Consider the following 19,797-nt stretch of genomic DNA (forward strand, 5'->3'; position numbering starts at 1 on the left):
TGTTCACAAATAGAAGCAGGAAAGACCAGAGTGAAAAACACTGGAGCCGCAGGCTGCAGAGGGGAAGCCAGATTACAGCAAAACGCCTAAAACAATGGTGGGCTGTAACGTAAAAGGTACTGTGTGTGATTTCGTTTGCACAACCGCAAAACATGTCCTTTAATTCAGAGGAAGTTTCACTGCATTCATTCACGTTTTGGGGCTTAACTTTGTACTGCATTGTGCAGCGAGCAACCGAGAGAGTCTATAGTTGGAGATGAGAGTGAAGCCACAGCACTGCAACTGTCTGGATGTTGATGTTTGAGGCCACTGACGGGATTTTGCTTGAGAGCTGCAGTCTGACAACGAAGGACGCCACCACATGGTTTTGATTTTTTGTGATCGCCCACTGCAAACTCAAACTTTCAACCACGGAGGACAGTTTTAGTCTCACGAGGCTTTGATTTGTCTCCGAGGCAGTGTGGTATATAAAGTGTTTTTAATGATGTGCCTGGTTACACAAACACTAGTTTAAATAGTTGGGCCACCTTGTGGTACAAATTGGAACTACATGCAAGTACAGCCCGATCCACACTTTGCTCGAGCTGGTCTCTTCCAACACTACACGCAGATTTTTGGACACAGCGGTTTCTTAAGATGAGAACTTTTAACCTTTCAAAATTAAATTGGGATTTTTTTTTAAGCTTCAAAAAAACTGAGCTGAAGCCCCACAAACTGATGTGAAAACAAAGAAAAGTTTTACCATAATTACCTAAAGAATAGGAAACTTATTTCCTAAATGTAAGGGTCTGTTCTGAAGGCATCTTAAACTTACTCATTGATGCCACATAAATATCACTTCAGCAACCGAAGTGCATTTTTAGCAAATCTCAATTTTTCCATATTATAAAAGCAGACACATATACATATGCCATATACATGGACACCCGCTCTGGCTCCTATTCATTTACATCCAGATGTCACACAAATACCTCACTGTAGAAACAAACATCTGTCCCACTTGGAATCAAACATTTCCTCAAAGTTTATATAGATGCACAAAAAAAAAAAAGCACTACATTTAGTGCAGGGCTCAAGTATTACCACATGTACAGATATTACATTTCACAGCGTAAATTCTGGTTGAGCCGGATTTGAAATAAAGAAACAGTGGAGTAGAAACCTTGCAGACTTTATTATTATCATTAACAAACTGTCCAATTTTTCATCTGTACAACAACAACAAAAGAAAAAAAGTGGACAAAAAAAACCCCAAACCAATCAGGAGCTCAATGGAATCAAACAAACAAACAAGAGAGTTTTACAAAAAGATCGGTCAAATACGCCACACGTCACCCTCTGTTGGGTGCAACAGGTCGTCTGGGATGTCCTGTACAGCGGGACGGCGGTTAGGCACACTTCGATTTAAAAACAAACAAAATCTGATGGAAAAAAGGCATTTCAATGAAGCAGAACGTCTCATTTACAAGCAGAGAGGGCAGCGCTCACCACGCCAAGCTTCAACAGTTAGAAGGGGAACGGTACATGTAGTTTACAGTAAGTTATCGTCACTCAGTATCATACACATGTACATGTGATCAGCTCACGCAGGGAGAGGAGAGGCCCTCGATTTAGTGTTTGCTCACACGTGTTTATATGAGACTGAACGCCTCCTCGGGCATCGACCTGCAGGCTGAGCGTCGCAAACACGCCCTCCGAGCAATCCGTCCTCCTCTACAGAACCACAGACTATATATGTCTGTGTATATGCTTTTACAGAGCCAGAGTGACCGTATCTGGACGAGAGGGGAGAGTTGTAAACTGTGTGAGTGTGCATAACCTGCCAGTTAGTGTTAAAGGTAACATTTGTAACACTTTCACCACCAGGGGGCAGAATTCTTCCAGGGGGTGTACTGAAATATTTCTGCCTTCCCTTAAGAGACTAAGAACATGCTCTTAATCTCTTGCCTTGTTGCCCCATCTCGTGGTAAAAACTGGTATGCACCTGGCAATATCTCATGCTTTGTTAAATGCTGTTGAGACAACTTTACAGTAACAGAGTCATTAGTGGCAAGTAACAAGCGAAAAAAATAAAGACAATGCCACGATTACCAAAGCAGAGACCTGTTGGATGGTTTGTTAGAAGAATTACCTGCACGTCAAAGTCATATTCATTATCATCATCATCATCATCAAAGGAGAAGACACCCGAAACACGTTCCAGAGCTCAGTGATTCCAATTAGTTGCCAGTGTCGGCACACCCTCAAAGCACCCTCACCCAACTTTAAGTCTTCACAAAGTTGGACCAGGTGAGCTACGAATGAATTTACCCAGAGTGCAGCTATGAAGGAGAAACCATCTACAGAGATCAAAATGATTTTTGTGACAAGCTTTAAACATTTTTATTTCTGCGGTAACCTTGAACACTGACTCATGCTGGAGTCGGCATCAAGTTGACAATGGCGGAACTGCATTCTGCTGCTCGACACTGCCTCAGGCGAACCTACACAACTTCTGTTGAACTGATGGATGTTAATGTTAAAATTTAAAAAAAAAAAAAAAATTACAATGTTTCTAATAACGAGGCCAGTGTATGTACAGTAACTGGAAAGCTCAGGCTTCAGGCTGCTCTACATCCTGGATCTGTATGATGAGAGAGAGAAAAAGAGAAGATATCCTTAATCCGGTCATCTCAGGCACACAAGCCTTACCCCCATCTGCTGCTCAGACCTCTTTCTTAGGAGGAACAGTCAACCAGTAGGAAGCAAATAAAGATTATTTGGAACCAGGAATCATGCAAAGTGACTCTGGTCAAGCCCAAGAATAAAAACACGGAGCTGGAGGCATGCAGCATTTCAAAATCCGCACTGTCCCACGTGAAAATCCACTAGTTCCTCAAGGAGTTCGACGCCCTGCCTCTCCTCTCCCTCCTCCCACCCCCCCTGCAGGAAGAAGGGAGTCTCGCTGGAGAAAAGGCAACCAGAGAACATTCAAATAATAGATGAAAAAAAAACAAAAAGTAAACAAATAAATAAGGCTATGACAAAACAATATATATATATTTATAGATATTTAAAAAAAAAAAAAAAGAACGAAAGATGTGCAATGATTCCAGTATCATTTTTACACAAAAATGTTCACATCTCTATAGTAATCTAGAATTGTTTCTTTTTTGTCTTTATTTTTTTCCTGCATTGCTTCTCAGCTTTTTCGTGCCAACCAGCACAAAACCGACAGCCACTCTGCGCGGCGATGGGCGGCAATCAAAACGTCTGGTTTCCATCCCAGTCTGAGCAGAGTGATGTTTAAAAAAAAAAAAAAAAAAATCCCACCCGAGATGGCAATGATGGGAGCAGCAGGTGGACACACACGGTGCATTTATGACACAGGCTGTGCTGTGGGAAAATAAGACACCGGATTGATGAGGTTTCTCCATCTGGAGAAAACAAACAAAAAAACCCAAGTAAAATAACCACAAGCGATTCCGGTTGTAGCGAGTTGGCCAAAGTGTGTGAGGTGCAACTCTGTGGCCCCACCCTCGCCTCTTTATCTGTGGCTCGGTCGAGGGCTGGCTGGCACCGCCCACTTGGCAGTCCCTTGGCGATAAAATCTAATATGAATCAGCACAAAAAAAAGAAGGGGGGAAAAAAGTGTAATAAACTCCAAAAACCTGTTCAAGCAGAAGGAGAAAACAATCTGGCGGCATAAAGACAGTTTGGATCTCACACACACCCTCACAGCAACACACACTCGCGCTCACACACACATACCTTCACAGCAACACACACTCTTATCAATAAAATACTGGAGTCATTAAACTGCTCTATTACACATGAGCATTTGCCCACCCTGCATTCTACACATTTACACCTACGCATTTCATTTTTTCACCTTGACTTATAACCGTTGACCTCCGACCCCACATTCTTACCAATTCCCCTCCCTATCCTTGCCCCTTAAACCAACAGCAAAAAGAGAAAGAGTTAAAAAACAAACAAAAAAAACCCTCCAGATATATCAGATAAGAATGTGTGAAAATCTCTGACAGCTAGGATTGTGGGTAATGTCATTCCCATGTAGATGGCCCCAGCTGTGAGAGAGGGTGAAAAAGCTTGCAGGAGGAAAGTAAAGACGATGCGGCGGACTTTCAGGAGCATCAGGGGTGAAATGGCGAGGAGGTCTTTTTCAGTTGCGGTCGTTAAATATGTCCTGACCCCAGAGGGGGGGGCGGAGTCTACCTGTCCTTGAGCTCCTGAGTGACTCGCTTGGTGAACCTGCCGCAGAACAGCCCCATCATGAAGAGCAGCGCCACACCGGCACAGATCACAGTCAGGATGTAGTTCTTGGACGGCGATGTCATCACCTGCATGGCCAAGTCCCCAAGTCCCTCAGCAGGCGCCACCTGGTGGACGGCAGAGAGAAAGAATTAAAAGCCTGCGTCATTTCAGAGGAAAAATAAAAGCACCTTTAAACTTTTGTGCAAATTACTTATTCAAAAATATTTCAATAAAAAATAAAAATGTGTTCAATCGCCCAATTATGAGGTAAAAGCATGTTGAATTAAAGTAATCAATTTCAAAATAAAAGTCTCTTAAAACTGACTCAAAAAGGTCAAAGGCGACAACTTCAGGTTTAATCTTGTGTTTTCAGGTTTAAACCTAAAGCTGGTTTTAATGACCACTAACATAGCAACCTATGCTGCAGGCCTAACTTACTCTGGAGCAGGTAATGTGACGATAAGAGAGCAAGACATACAAAATCACCACCAGTCAGAGCTCTGGAAAATAGCACTCCCACTCTTGGAAGATCCTGCGATAGATTAAGTGAAGCCAAATCATGTAACTCGGTCCTTGTTATGCTGAACTTGATTGATAGCACCTGCAGACCTCCACCCTCCTCAAATGTGCGCACGTGTGTCACAGGTGTTTCCCTGCTCGGTGCGTGTACCTTGGCAGCGTAGCTCCACATATCGATGCGATCCTGAAGTCTCTTCTTGCACTCGGGCTGCAGACGGATACGTTTGTCCTGCAGCGCTTCCATCAGGCACGACATTTCTGATGGGACACAAAACTTCCATTAGATATAAATAAACTGAAAAACAAACAGAATTTGGATGGATGGATTGTAGTTTCTGTGTATTATGCAGAAGAAGCAGTTTGTTTCTGCTACCTTTTCTCTACCTGATTAAAAATAAATAACATTGCATTGCAGGAGTCAGCAAAATTAAAGTTTGCCCTTCTTTTGTTCTGACGGCCGCTGAATAGCAGCCAGTCGTTGAAATAAAAAGTGGGATGTTTGTTTTTCGTGTCTGAGTCACATGACTTCTGAGTGAGTTTGACTCACGGCGTCCTTTGCCTGGTGGGATGGCAGCACAGTGGTGTTTGATGTCCAGAGCGCAGGCCGTGTGAAGGACGGGGTCGACATAGATGTCCGCCTTACTCTCCTTCAGCATGTTCAACACCTCCTGCGGGGTCAGCGTGGGAGAGGAGGGAGCGGGAGAGGAGGAGCATAAATGTGTTGTTAGAAAAGCTTCTAGAAAGAAAGGATCATGAGTTGATTCTGTAGTGCGATTCCTCCTTTTCTTTATAAAAGATTCATTTAAACATTGATGCCAGAAAATAGCCACAGTTACATCACTGTAACTCAAAGAGGTACGCTTGATTTCTATCATAAGAATAAGAGTTTGTAAATGAAAATGAAATAATAAAAGAAACGGTTACTTTGCGTCTACAGCTGAAACTGAAATCCAAATGATGGTCTGTTTGTCTGAGTGGTCAGTGAAGGCAGCGGTGAGCTCGTTTTACCTTCTTACATCCTTCCTTCTTGAGCTTCAGCAGGTTGATTTTCAGACATTCCTCCACCTGTCCTGTCTGCTCCTGAGCTGCTGCCTCCTCTGTACACAGACTGGAGATCTGCAAACACACAATAATCAATAAAAAGCCATTAATGCTGTCAGAGCCCCTCTGAGCTCCTGCCTGCTCACTGTGAGTCACATTCTGGCTTCTCAGCAGCGCTTCAATAATCCATATTTTTAAACTCTGATGATATTTCTCTCTTAAATCTGTTGCCTCAGTCACGATCCAGTCATCTTTTGTTCGACATCTTCTGACAGAACGAAGCGTAGGAGCAACACGTGTGCATGAAAGACATTCATATTTTTACTCTTTGTTTAATTTTAGCACTTGTGTTGTTTTCATGAACATATTTAGCTGCTTTTTGCATGCATGCCTTCAAATGTAAAGGTGCACAGGAAGGTCATATCCATGTTTGCCCCCTCTAAATGATCCAAAAGAACCCAGAAGCAAGTAGAACGTAAAAGTACAGCTGATATCTGTGCAGTAATTTATTACCAAGCAGCTGGCACCTCCTGCTGGAGACATGACTACATCACAGCGAATGTCAACCGTTTTTATTCCTTAATATTTACCCAATAAGAATAATTATGACGCATGTGCTCGGGCACAAAATGAACACCTGAGTTAGGATGGAGTGATGGGAAGAATAAACTGTGTGTCACAGTGAAAGTGGAGAGCAGCAAACCTCTTCTGCACACTGGATCTGCAGCTGAGGGTCCAGTCTGTAGTCCAACGCCGACTCCTGCAGGATGACCCGGATCTGATCCTCGCAGTCAGGAGACAAACGCTGCCACACACACAAAAATAAACTTTTATTCCACAAATAACTCCTTCACCATCTACAGGCGGACTCACCAACGCTTCTCATCTTATTGTGATTGATTAAAAGTTGTGTGGATAGAGAGCAACACTCTCTTGCAGATCCGGGGTTGCTCAAATTAAACATTTCTGAAGTTTCAAATAATTATTCAGCAGCCAAAAGCTCAGATCCTGATGATCCCAGACAATGAGGACATATCAGAAATAATGTCACAGGTATAGAGGTTGTTCAAACCTTCTGTTTACAATGGGCAACCAATAAGAAGAAAGCTGATTTAAGGGGGAGGGACTTAAACAGCTAGTCTCAGTCAGAGGATGAACTGAGGAGCTGCACTAAAGCTGCTTCACTGGAGACAAAGAATAAAAGTACAGATCTGGAAATGAGCAGAATAACCCCCGACCCAACTATTCTTAGCTGTAAGTGTATGATCAACACCTAACAGATGAAACAAATAAATTACAGGTCCATATTTGTTGAAATAAAATCAGTTTGAATGTTTTTGCTCAGTGAAGCAGCGTCCCTAGAGCCAGTAAAACCTGGATGTGAGGTGTGAAACTAATCTAACACTGTGGTTTGGTAAAGTCAGCCGTGGCTCTCACCTGGTCAGCGTATTTAAGTTTGAGGCAGGAGATGACCTGACCCTCCAGCTCGGTTTCATCCTTGGCCTTTTTTAGGATGGAGTCACAGAACTTCGGGATGTCGGCTTTGCAGGCCTTCCTCAGCACCGGGTTCAGCCTGTAGTCTGGAAACAAACGCATAACAGATGAAAATCTGATCTCATGCTAACAAGCAACACTTCATCTGTTCTCTCACCTCGGCTTATTTAGACTTGAGCTGCTTTATTCTAATTAATCTTTCCATTTCGTGTGTGTGTGTGTGTGTGTGTGTGTGTGTGTGTGTGTGTGTGTGTGTGTACCTGTGTTCTGGGTGATCTGCCGCTTGGTTATCATCTGCTTGCATTTGGGATCCATCATCTCGCTGTTCTTGTTCTGCTTCAAACACTGAAGAACGTTCTTCCCCTCTGACTCTGTACAGAAGCGCTGAACACATCAAACAGCCCGTTACATTCGGCTCAATCACAATAACAAACATCAAACCCTCGTGGACCCACAATTAAAGAAACGCCCACCCCCCCAGGCCCATATTTAACCAAAAGAAACCCTCTGAGGGGCCACCGACACCAGAGGATAAGATAACGAGTCTGTGATGTTTCTGGTCATTTGATGAAAAACTGTTTTATTCTTCGTTAAATTACAAAACAGCACAGAGAAGATGGAGGATAAGCGTTCCCGATGGGCAGAGACAAACACCATCATAACCCAGAAACAAGATTGTGATGATGAAAAGACTTCAGCCAAGAGAATGTCTGAGATGATCCATCCACAACATAAGGTTAGCCATTAACACGCTGCTACATGGTCTGAATTACTCGCTAAGAAATAATCCTGATCCTAAGATTCATGTCCACAATTCAGAGTGAAGGAAACTGATCTTGTTTTTCTTCTCTTGCTTACTCTGATCATGTTCTTGCAGACTCTCATCAGCTGATAGTCAAGTTCAGAATCAACCATCTCCACCTCCTGCAGCTTGAAGACCTTCTGGTGGCATTGCGAACTCAGCTTACGCTTGTTCTCCTTCAGACACTCGATAACCTGCAGAGATGAAGCCAATAAAGACATAAATGAATAAATAAATTCTTTTTTGTACAGTTCAGACTGTTTAAAAATTTTCTTCAACTCCTTACATTCGTATTTTGTATTTTACCGATTTCCCAACAAAGTTACAGGTAAAATCTACTGGCAGTAAAATTATTTTAGGTTTTAAAGCTGCCGGCTCTTTCTTCATTCGTTCAGTGTTAAGGAAACACTTTTGTCTGCACTGTGGCGGTGGCGGCTAAAGTTTGGTTCTAACATGGTCCACAGAGTGTTTACAGGTTGTTTTTAATTATATCAGAAGAGATGCGAACGGCAAAAATAACGTTCTGGGTTCAACTCAGGAGGATCCTTCATACTCATTAACTAGTGTGTGTGTGTGTGTGTGTGTGTGTGTGTGTGTGTGTGTGTGTGTGTTGACCTGTGCATTCCCAAAGGCCACGTTCTGACACAGCCTGTTGATGTCGGTCTTGCAGGAGTCGTACAGCTCCGGTTCCAGACGGATGTCCTCTGACTGCAGACGTTTGAGGCAGATTTGGAGAATTTAAAGGAAACAGACACAAAATAAAAACTTTAAAGACACGAAGGATCTCTGCTCGCTTCAACAAAGCACACCAGAAAAGAGAAAAAACACCAGATGCTCCCAGGAGGAACCTTAGACGATGCCGTTTGCTGCTACTTTTTACTCCAGGTTTGGAAAAGTGAAAGGAACATAAACTAGATCCGCTCATCTCAGTTTACTCTATTTACATTTCAATACGCACCTACTGACATCAGGGTATCCAAGTGTTATTCCATCTTAAGATTTTGACTTCTTAAGTCTTTGTGCTGCATGTTTTCTATCTATATATCTGTCTGATAAAGAAATATATTTTAACTGTTTTTACAAACACGGGTTAAATCTCTTTTATAAACTCACAGAAAACCAAACATACTTAGCCTAAAAATAAAGGTTCTAAAATCATTTTCTTTTAACAGCATGTTGGGCTGTTTCATACGTTTCTGGGCGGTTTCTCGCTAACCAACAGCAAACCTGAGGACGTTACACTGCCCGACTGTGACAGAGAGTCAGAGAACATACCATCTCCACCTCCTCCACCCGCAGCTGTTTACGACACTTGACAGACACTCGCTGCTCCTTGGCGTCCTGCAGGGTGTCGTTTCTCACCGTGGTGCTGAGGCAGATCACGACATCCACCCTGACAACGACAGGAAGTCACAGAGGTTCACCCAACCAGTCAGATTCAGTATGATCAGCAGATGAGAAAAAAGTAAAGCAGGAAAAGCAGAAAGTGTCCAATTCAAAGTTTTAATTAAAGAAAAAAATGAAGTAGAAAGATCTGTCTTAGGATAAACTGCTGAGTAACAGTGAAGCTCAATTAAGCAAATTACACCAAATACATTTTTGGGGAAAACCACAGCTGGAGATGGACAGAGTGGAGTTTAGTGGCCAGCATGGGTGTGAATTCATCTGACCCAAAGCTTACACACCAAGCTACAGCTACATGTTGTAGCTATGCACTGTCACCAGGGGGCAGTGTCAACATATTTAGAACAACCAAAGTGGGCTTCAGCAGCTTCAAAGTGAAACAGAGGTTTAAATAATTAGTTTTCCACTGCAGCTGCTGCCTGTACTTCTCTTAGTGCTTCTTTCATCTTTAAAAGGTGCAGTCAGTCATTTTCTGAGTTTATTTAAAAAAAAAAAAAAAGCAAAATAAAAAACATTCATGTCTAATTACAAGTGTCCACATCCAACAATGTTAGATCCACTCCACAACTTCACTAACACCGGCTGAGCTTACCCACAGAGGAGTAAGCTCAACAGTTCACCTCAGTGTCGCTGTTATCGGTCAGAAGAGAGCTTCTCTTACTCATCGACCGATCTTACACACACTCGTTCTACAGCCTCCTCCAGAGTGAATAGACACCAGTTGATGTAAACAGCAAACTGGCAGCCGACACTCACTACAGATGGATGGCAGCCAAAGCTATTTGTCCTACAGCAGCCACCGTAGCTAGACTACATACTTCAGTCAGGAGGAGTAAGATGACAGAATTCAGTTCGCTGCAATCTAGTGCTGTAATTTTCCCCCTCGGTGAACTTCCTGTTGAAGCCCACTTTTCAACCTGTATTGTATGTAGAAAGAAAAACTATGCAACAGACCCTGAAGTGGTCTGCAAATCCAGCACTAGGTTCAGATTAGCCTGTCTAAAACCCATCTTTCAATATTAACTGCAGACCCCTGCTGGCCTGCAGCATGCCTGCCAGGTGACAGAGGTGAGAAGGCCCAGTAAGCAGCGGACTGCTTGAGAGACCCTCAGTGATCTGCAGACTTAAACTACAGGAAACCAGTAAAGATCCATCCACAGGTTCATGCTTGCAAACCTGAAAAGCTCTTTTTCCATCATCATAACTTGGGAGTTATGATTTTCACAGACATCCAATGGACACGAGTATCACCATAGCTAATTATGCAATGCAGATAAATTTCTCCAATGCATAGAATAAAGATCTGTGTGAATGTAGCATGCAGTTCAAGGAGCTTTGAGTGGTCAACATCAATGCATAAATATACATTTCCACCAACTGCAGTGTTACAATCTTAGGTTTCTACAACATTTACATTCTCAAACCCAGAAACAACAACTTAGAAGTGATCACAGAGCAGTGCGGAGTTCTAAGGCTTGTGAGTCCAGATAATTTCCTTTAAAAAATATCCTACATGTGAAACTGTCCTCAGTGTTTGGACTGCTGGATGGAAAAAGGCTGCTGGCAGCTCACAGTATAATTCAGCCATCGGTCACACTCTGAAACACAGAGAGCTGGAAACCTCAGCAGGTCTAACAGGACTGTATCTGACTGGACACCACTAACACGAACACCTAAAAACTGAGGGTATGTTTAGAAAAACAACCCAATCAGACAGTAGATTCAGATTGTATGGTCACATATCCAATCAACTGTTGGACATACTGGTGCTTTTTGTATTTGTGATATCTTCTATGGCTGATTTTGCTCAAGTCTGTATTTGTCTTACTTCTTCTTGATGTTGGGACACAGTTTGAGGACGTCTTCCTTGCAGGCTGTCTTGAACTTGTAGGAAAAACGGAAATCTTTAACCTGAATCTGTGGACAGGCGGAAGGGCAGTCAGAGCAGTTGGTTATTAATGATTTCAAGAAGCTGCAGGAATATTACAGCCTTTCTAAACTGATAAGATTTTGCATAACAAAACATTAGGAGCTCATTCTTCTTCTACTCCTGCACCAACACATTTCCATCAGTCTGCTCACCAGCTGGAAGTGTGTCACTCCCACGGCACACTTCTCATTCATCTCCTTCTGGTGTTTGTTCTGAACCAAACAATCCATCAGATCACCAGAGTCGATCTGGTTATCAGCCACCTCCTGCCAGGCGCACAGAGAAAAGGAGAAGGAAGACTGAACTCATCGACAACTTCCTCTGAAATATGTTGAAACTGACAAAAGTAATCAACATGCTGTATTTAGCAGAAGATGCTTTGAAAGAGCTGTGAAAAATGTGCTTCTCCTCTAAAGTGCCTTAATAATTTCCTGCACACTGCATAGATGCAAGATGGTTCAAGTGAGTTAAAAAATAAAAGTCACCGTCTTATTCATCTGATCAAAAATAACCTCTCAGTGTGACGAGAACTTGTTCATGAGCATTTTAGCAAAGTACAGCGAGCTCTTCGTGTGGCGCCAGCTTTGACCAAACACAGAAACTTTGAAATTTTGTTTTGTGGTCAAGAACTTAAGACCACACATGGGAAAACCCAGGTCAGGGACCATTTCAGTCCAGCCCCCAACATCCTAAAAACAAACAAATAACCCCTCAGAAGTTGTAACTTCAGGGGGGCACAAAAGGAGAAGCACATATATATTAATAAACCAGACAACACTGTGGCAATAAATAAGAGGGCAGCTTTGGAAATGACTGTCTCACAACTGTGAAAAGATGAACCTACTGGAAGGAAAACATGAGCTGTGAAAGGACTGCTGGTTTGCAGAGAATTTTCAAAATAAGAGCATGGGGACTGTCCACAAGAGAAAATTTGATTTTGCTGTTACAGATGAATTTTTTTTAATTTAACTAGACTGCAAAATATCCTCCTTGGCAGGCCTTCAGCTTTTTGTGCATCATGCTTCAATTCCATTGTTGAGTATATGGCGTCTCTGACCTGCTAAGGAAAAACGTTACGCGTCGCAGCTTCAGTCACAGGAACATCAGTTTGCTTGGAGGCTGTTGTAGAGTCTCAACCAAACTTAGTATATTCAACCAAAACACAGAAAATGTCCAAAGAATTGAAGTTTGAAGGAAGATGTGCTCATCAGTTCATACTTACATGGCAGTGGGCCTGAATGATGGGATCACAAGCTCTCATCAGCAGCGCCTCAATCTGAATATCCTGCAGACGGAAATCACAAACTCAAAATGACTTCAGCCAGTTCAGGTTTTTTTTTTTTTTTTTACTCTTTATTTTGTACTTTTTCCTTTGTATTACATACAGACAAGACAATAATAATAATAACACAACAACAAACACACAAAAAAAAAAAAAAAAAAAAAAAAAAAAAAAAAACCACGAGAGGTCCCGCCCTATAAGGCTGACTGAGACTTATAAATTATCCATTTTGTCCACTGTTTTCGGTGTTTGTCAGATTTCAGTCTCAGAGTGTAAGTCATTTTTTCCATTGTATATATGTCCTCGATTACGTCCATCCAGTCTTCCAGTTTTAAAGGATCGCTTTTCAGCCAATTCTTTGTTATCACCTTTTTGCTTGACAACAACATAATCTTAAACAAATACCAGTCCTCCTTTTTTACATTTTCCCATATTCCAAAATACATTACTCGTGCCTCACACAGTACTTCATACCCCAGCACCTTCGTCATTGTTGCCGCGATTCTTTCCCAATATGATTTAATATATTTACACTTCCAAAACACATGTGAGTGATTGGCGTTCCAGTCTCCACATAATCTCCAGCATTGTTGGGGTGTTTTCAACTGCTTGCTTTTGATATACGGAGTAATAAAAAACCTAATCACATTTTTCCAGCCATATTCTCTCCATCGTCTAGAGCTAGTGGAGTTATGCTGTGTGAGACATAAGGATCGCCAATCATCCTCTGACAACTCAATTTGTAGTTCCGATTCCCACTTTTGTTTAATATATAATGTTTCATTCCTATTCGAATTTTGTAGGCCATCATATAATTTCGACAGAATTCCTGATGGAAGATTTTTATATGCACCTGTTATTGTTCCTATTATACGATTTCTTTCTCTCGAGAGCTTCTTTCTAATTTCTGTATTGTAAAAGTGTCTTAATTGAAAGTACCTAAATAAATCTGATTTATCCAATCCGAATTGTTTCTGTAGATTCTCAAAAGATTTAAATGTTGTCCCATCTATTAATGTACACATTGCTGTAATTCCTTTATTGACCCATCTTAAAAATGTGCTATCCCATTGTCCACTTTGGAATTTTCGAGAGTATGCAGGCCAAATCAGCAATTTACAATCTTCTGTAATTCTATATTTCTTCATTATTGTCCACCAGAGTTTAATAGTAAATTCAGTGATGAGATTTTTGTTCGTGGGCTGGGTAGTTTCTTCTCCCAATCTTGCTTGTGGATGACATGATAGGCAATAATTTAACTCTATATGCTTCCATTTTGAAGTATATTCTGATGAACACCAGTAAACAGTATATCTCAGCTGGGCTGCATAGAAATATTCCTTGAAATTCGGGAGGGCAAGTCCTCCTTTTTCTTTTCCTGATTGGAGTATTTTAAATCTTATTCTTGGCTTTGTCCCTTTCCAAATAAATCTACTAACTAATTTATCCCATTTACCAAACTGTGCATCTGTTATTTGGACTGGTAATGAGGTGAATAGGTACAATAACCGGGGAAGCACATTCATTTTTATTACCTCTATTCTTGAGCTAAGGTCCTTGACAAGCGGAGCCCATTTAATCAGATCTTTTTGGATTGTGTTACTAAACTTCACATAGTTTGCCTCGTATAAAGTACTTGTATCACTAGTTAAATAGACACCTAAGTATTTGATCTTATTTGAATCCCATTTTAGTTTAAGTTCATTTTGTAATAATTCTTTGGGGAAATAATTCAGACAGAGTACTTGAGTCTTTACGATGTTTAGTTTATATCCTGCGTTTTTACCAAAATATTTTAATGCTTTAAACAGCCAAGGAAAGGTCGTATCAGGATCCTGTAGATATATAATTATATCATCTGCAAAAAGACCTATTCGTTGTTCAAGTTTAGAAACAAAAACCCCTTTTAAGTCTGTACTTTGCCGTATATACTGAGCCAAAGGCTCAATATACAAAGCAAAAAGAGCTGGACTCAAGCAGCAACCTTGCCTAGTTCCTCTAAAGAGCTCAAAGCTGTCTGTCAAGTCCCCATTTATTTTAACTCTAGCCATTGGCCTATGATACAGGGATTGTATACACTTGATGAAGATACTGTCAAAGCCCATTCTCTTCAAAACAGCAAAAAGAAATATCCAAGAGACTCTATCAAAAGCCTTTTCAGCATCTAAACTCACTAAGGCTGTTGGGATTTTTTCTCTATTAACTTCATTAATTATATGCAATGTGCGTCGTATATTGTCTTGTGTCTGTCGCCCCTTAATGAACCCTGTCTGGTCTTCATCCACCAGGTCAGGAAGGAACAGCTCTAGGCGTCTTGTGATTATAGATGTAAATAGTTTATAATCAACATTTAAGATGGAGATTGGGCGATAAGAATCACAGTTTTCCTTGTTTTTACCTTCTTTCGGTAAGACTGAGATGATGGCCTCTTTCCAGGAAGGTGGAATTTTAGCGTGTTTTATTGTCCAATTAAAAGAATCTATCAAAATAGGGGCCAAAACCTCTTTGAAAGTCTTATACCACTCATTGGGGTACCCATCACTCCCTGGACTTTTATTCGTCTTCAATCTCCTTATTGCCTTATCCAGTTCTTCCTTTGTAATTGGTTTGGTTAATAGTTCATTTTGAGTTGTCCCTATTGAAGGGAGGTCTAACTGATCCAAAAACTCTACAATTTCTGGTCCATTTTTCTGATCCGGTTGACTATACAATGTTTTATAATATTCTTGAAAGGTGTTTTTTATCTGTGTTGGTTCATATAGTAATTCCTTGGTATTTGGATCTCTAATCTTGTTGACTGCATTAGTTATTTGCATTAATTTTAACCGTTTAGCCAATACTTTAGTTGCTTTGGAGCCAGACTCATAGAATGTTTGTTTTGTGAATCTCAGTTTCTTTTCTATTTCCTCCATAGTCAAATCACTTAGTTGTTTTCTTACGTTTTTGATTTTTTCGGCCAAATCAGGACTCAAATCTGTATGCTTTTTTTTTTCCAAATCCCTTAATTGTTGTTCTAATTTGGACTGTGTAAGCTTCTTCATTTTTTTGAGGTAGCTGGTCCTTGATATCAAATACCCCCGAGTTACTACTTTCACAGTATCCCAAATTATTGTTGGGTCTATCTGATCATCCTTATTGTGGGCAATACAGGTTTGTATTTCTTTTTTGATCTCTTTTACCTCAGATTCATTATTGAGAATACCAATGTTCAATTTCCATAATAATTTCTTTTTCTGATTATGTAGGTGAATGGTCAAATGAATGGCGTTGTGATCCGACAAGTCGGCTATACCGATATTGCATTCTGTGACTCTATGTTTATCACTTCTATTTATCAAAAAAAAATCTATCCTAGAGTGAACCTTATGGGCTGCTGAGAAATGGGTATAATCCTTCTCCAGAGGGTGTAATTCTCTCCATACATCACAGAGATCCGCTTCCTTTATTAATGAGTTAAGAGATTTAGATTTATTATCTTTGCGTCTTTTTTTGCTTGTAGTATCTTTAGCAGCCAGTTCAGGTTTACCTGCTTTTATCAGAGTGGGACGGCTCAAACTCACTATTTCAGTCCAAATGTCTGCGTACTATACTGAGAAGTTAATTATCAGGTTGATGCCCCACCTGCTGCCTGCCAGTAATTCAGTGCAAATAATACAACTTTTCAGACAACTGGAAACTGGTTTGTAAACACCTATAAAAAAGGGCCAAGTCTTTTTTCTAATCATCCTTAATCATCTTTAACTACATACAGAAAATTTATGCAAAACTCATTTCAAGCCCTTACTTCCTTTGATTTTAATACCTTTAATGCCTCAAAGGAACCTTGGAAACATCAGTTGTCTCATGTTTGTGCCTAATGTTTTGCACGTTGCACGCTTTAAAGAAACTGCAGTGTGCGGAGACAAGCTAACCTCTGACTCCAGCTCGGTCAGGTTTCCCACCACCTCCTTGCAGTCAGCAACCAGGTCGTCCAGGTGGTCCTGCAGGCACTCCAGCTCCTGCCCGGCGTCCGTTTTCTCGCTGCACCACTTTCCCAGGTCAGTCATGCAGCGCCTCTGCAGCTCAGGGTCCAGCTTCACATCCAGCGCCCTCTGGTGGAGAATCCTCTGCACCTCCACCTTGCAGTCCCGGGAGAGCTGCAGGAGGACGACGATGACGACATCGTCATCAAATTACCCACCAAAGTATCGGCTGCTGTTAATCACGGACACTGTAAAATGATACTCCACCCAAGATTTTCAGTGTGTCTGTCCTTCACATTTAATCCTCAAAAGCCTTTAGATTTGTACGTTTAATTCAGTATTAACAGATAAAATGTGAGTGTGATATTGACATTAAACGTTAATACTTTTGTGGCACTTGTTTTTCGCCATTTATTTCTCATTAACAAAGACGACAATGGCGGAGAGCAGCATTGCCTTTCTACTAATCAAGTCTTCATTATCAGCGTTGCACTGTATACAGGTCTTTGCGATTTTTGAGCTCTTTAAAAAGCTATTAATGATTTTGTCACACTGTATTTCTCCAGTCTGTACTTGTAATGCAGCTGCACATTCCCAGGTTACTAAAATGCATTGATATTAATGACCGCTGGAGCACAGACACCTGCTCAAGGTGTGTGAAACTTCCCATATAGGCCAAAACATTTTTTGCAGCAGGCTGTAAACATGTTTACAACATGTTTAGTCTATGGGGACCGACTCTACACTCAAGCCTCAAGTGGACATTCCAGGTACTGCAGCGTTTTACAACTTCCTGGTTTTCATGGACGTTTCTTCCTGTCAAAAGGGAATTCTTCCTCCCCACCACTGCCAGATGCTACACAGAGGATAATTAGATTAGCAAGGTTCTCTCTGTAACATCATAGGGTGTTTAACTAATTTCACACAACTTGTTACAAGCCTCAGCAGGACTGGAAAAAACACATTTTGGGTGGAGTATCACCTTAAACACAGCCAGCGTTTCCTACACTGCTTGTTTAAATCAAAGGCTTAATTTTGCTGCAGCTGAATCATCAGCATCACCAAGTTTTCCGTAAGTGGATTGTCATATTGATTCTTCACTTCAGGGTTCAGCAGCTCACTTCAGCAATTAAAAGCCAGCTCCCACATGCACTGAGAGTGGGTGGGAATTATCCAACACAATCACTTCTCCTCTACAAACCACCAGTAATCATCCAAGATGCGATTCTGTGAGCAGCATCATGAGATCAGCAGCAGTAAGAGGTACTCACCATCGAACCATGGTTTTCCGCTTCAGACTCCCCACTGGGGAACTACGAGAGCATTCTGTGGTCAGAGACTTCCTGTATATATTTGGCACCTTACATTTACCTCTTCACACATGCAAGTTGTTGTCAGTTCAGGCTTAAAGCAACTTTGTGTGTTTATATTAAATAAAGATTAAAGTCACTTCATCTGAATTCGTCACAGCTGTCTTCACCTCCTTCAAACTGCAAACATTTCCAGTATTTTTCACATTTGGCAGAAATTCATCAGACTAAACAAGGGTTTAACTTCTGTATCTGCACTTTTAGGCTGAGCCTACAGATAAGTCACAACCTTGAGAACAAAAACAGAAACAACTGTGCAGACACAGAAAACTTAAAGCAAGGAACATTTAAATGACCTTTTATTTAAAAAGCCTAAACTGTAGAAAAATGCACTTTTTTAACTAATTTGAATTCAGAGGCCTTTCAAGCCACTGAGAGTATACAAAACGTTCCCCCTGTAAATCGCTTATTTGGCATAAAAATGTCCAAATTAGTCCAAAAAACTGCAGTGGTCATTTGAAAACAAAATGTACACTGTACTAATTGCAATACTGTAAGCAGTCACACAATTAAGGCAACACTTCACTGAGCCACAGTGCACAGTCTCTTTATAAAATTAGTCTACTTTCCTAATGTAAATAGAGCTCCTATGGCTGCATGAATGCCCTATAAGCCAGGTTTTTGTGCTTTACAGTTACCTCTCCTGAAACAAACTGTTCTATTAACAAATCTAAAACAGCACTTGGAGATCTCCAAGTGCTGTAACCTTCACATTTAATCATTAGATTAAATCAACGGCAGAGACTCACCCTTCGTCCCTGCTCCAGAGAGCGGTAGGCGTGGCGGTACAGGCATGAGAAAATGGCACCAGGTGGCATCAACTCGCTGGTCTCATTCCAGCCGTGAGTGTGGCAGAGTCGGGATGCATCGGACTGACATTTCTTGTACAGGATCGGATCCAACCTAAGCAGCGACACAGGATGTAACAGGCAGATTAATACCTGCAGCTGTCTCTTTGGGACTAAAGCACAGACAGAATAAAAGAGATGAAGATCCTGGCTCTGAAACGTAAAACCAATGCAGAACTGTCTTAAACCTACTTTAAAAAAAAAAAAAAAAAAAACACAAAAAAAAAAAAACACCAGGGGGGCGGTGCTTGTGGTTGTAAAAATCCTTCCAGTCCCACAGACATCTATGAGAAAAACCACCCCGTCTAAATGCCTCCCTAAGTTCAGGTTCACTTCAGATCCTCACTTGTCAACTTTCACTTCAAAGCAGATGGCAACAGCAAAACTCTCAAGGCTTCCAATCAGCACTTTACTAACAAGTGTTTTTATACCATCTATGGTCGCAGTATTAAATGGAGGCAATCAACTAACCAAGAATACTTTTACAGCAGCCTTGTTAAAAAGCAATACAACTAAAATGATCAATTACCAAATACCAATAAACTGATATACTAAATTGAAGATGATCATCTGAACCTCATTAATGTCGAAAACAGACTTTCTTCAGCCTGTCGGCAGGACTTACTTCCAGTCTCTGGCGATGAAGTACTGCAGCTCCAGCAGTCTGTGCTCGCAGTCCTCCACCATCTTCTCAGTGTACAGATGTTCCATGAGACACGACAGGATCCTGCAGGATCAGGAAACACAAACGCATTCACATCTCAGCCACACGGCGCAGCAGCCATAAGACCTTGAACGGTCGGTTCTTCTTCAGGTTTTTATCCACATGATCATACAGCAGGTGGGATCATTGCACTTTCTACTGTGTCAAATTTTAGGATTTCTATT

General features: G+C 41.2%; 1 protein-coding gene across 5 annotated transcripts in view; it reads right to left on the minus strand.

Moving 5' to 3' along the window:
• Positions 1–1,155: 1,155 nt before the first annotated feature.
• LOC309711548 (Golgi apparatus protein 1-like) overlaps positions 1,156–19,797 on the minus strand; it is a 39,540-nt gene continuing 20,898 nt past the window's right edge. Inside the window, exons 10-27 of one of the 5 annotated variants that reach the window (XM_082541937.1) lie at positions 19,535–19,636; positions 18,811–18,964; positions 16,641–16,865; positions 12,670–12,732; positions 11,600–11,713; positions 11,346–11,434; positions 9,389–9,506; positions 8,729–8,821; positions 8,170–8,307; positions 7,572–7,695; positions 7,255–7,397; positions 6,521–6,622; positions 5,785–5,892; positions 5,324–5,444; positions 4,928–5,034; positions 4,219–4,382; positions 3,517–3,590; positions 1,156–3,416 (exon numbers count right to left, since the gene is read on the minus strand). In XM_082541937.1, the coding sequence (XP_082398063.1) occupies positions 3,527–3,590; positions 4,219–4,382; positions 4,928–5,034; positions 5,324–5,444; positions 5,785–5,892; positions 6,521–6,622; positions 7,255–7,397; positions 7,572–7,695; positions 8,170–8,307; positions 8,729–8,821; positions 9,389–9,506; positions 11,346–11,434; positions 11,600–11,713; positions 12,670–12,732; positions 16,641–16,865; positions 18,811–18,964; positions 19,535–19,636 (2,029 nt within the window). In that variant the 3' untranslated portion in view covers positions 1,156–3,416; positions 3,517–3,526. Of the gene's footprint in view, positions 4,383–4,927; positions 5,035–5,323; positions 5,445–5,784; positions 5,893–6,520; positions 6,623–7,254; positions 7,398–7,571; positions 7,696–8,169; positions 8,308–8,728; positions 8,822–9,388; positions 9,507–11,345; positions 11,435–11,599; positions 11,714–12,669; positions 12,733–16,640; positions 16,866–18,810; positions 18,965–19,534; positions 19,637–19,797 lie in introns of all 5 variants that reach the window. The other 4 variants (XR_014278007.1, XM_082541938.1, XM_082541936.1 and 1 more) reach the window with 4 other exon arrangements.

Source organism: Aulonocara stuartgranti, assembly GCF_965226115.1.
Source record: "Aulonocara stuartgranti genome assembly, chromosome: 7".
Classification (NCBI taxonomy): Eukaryota; Metazoa; Chordata; class Actinopteri; order Cichliformes; family Cichlidae; genus Aulonocara; species Aulonocara stuartgranti.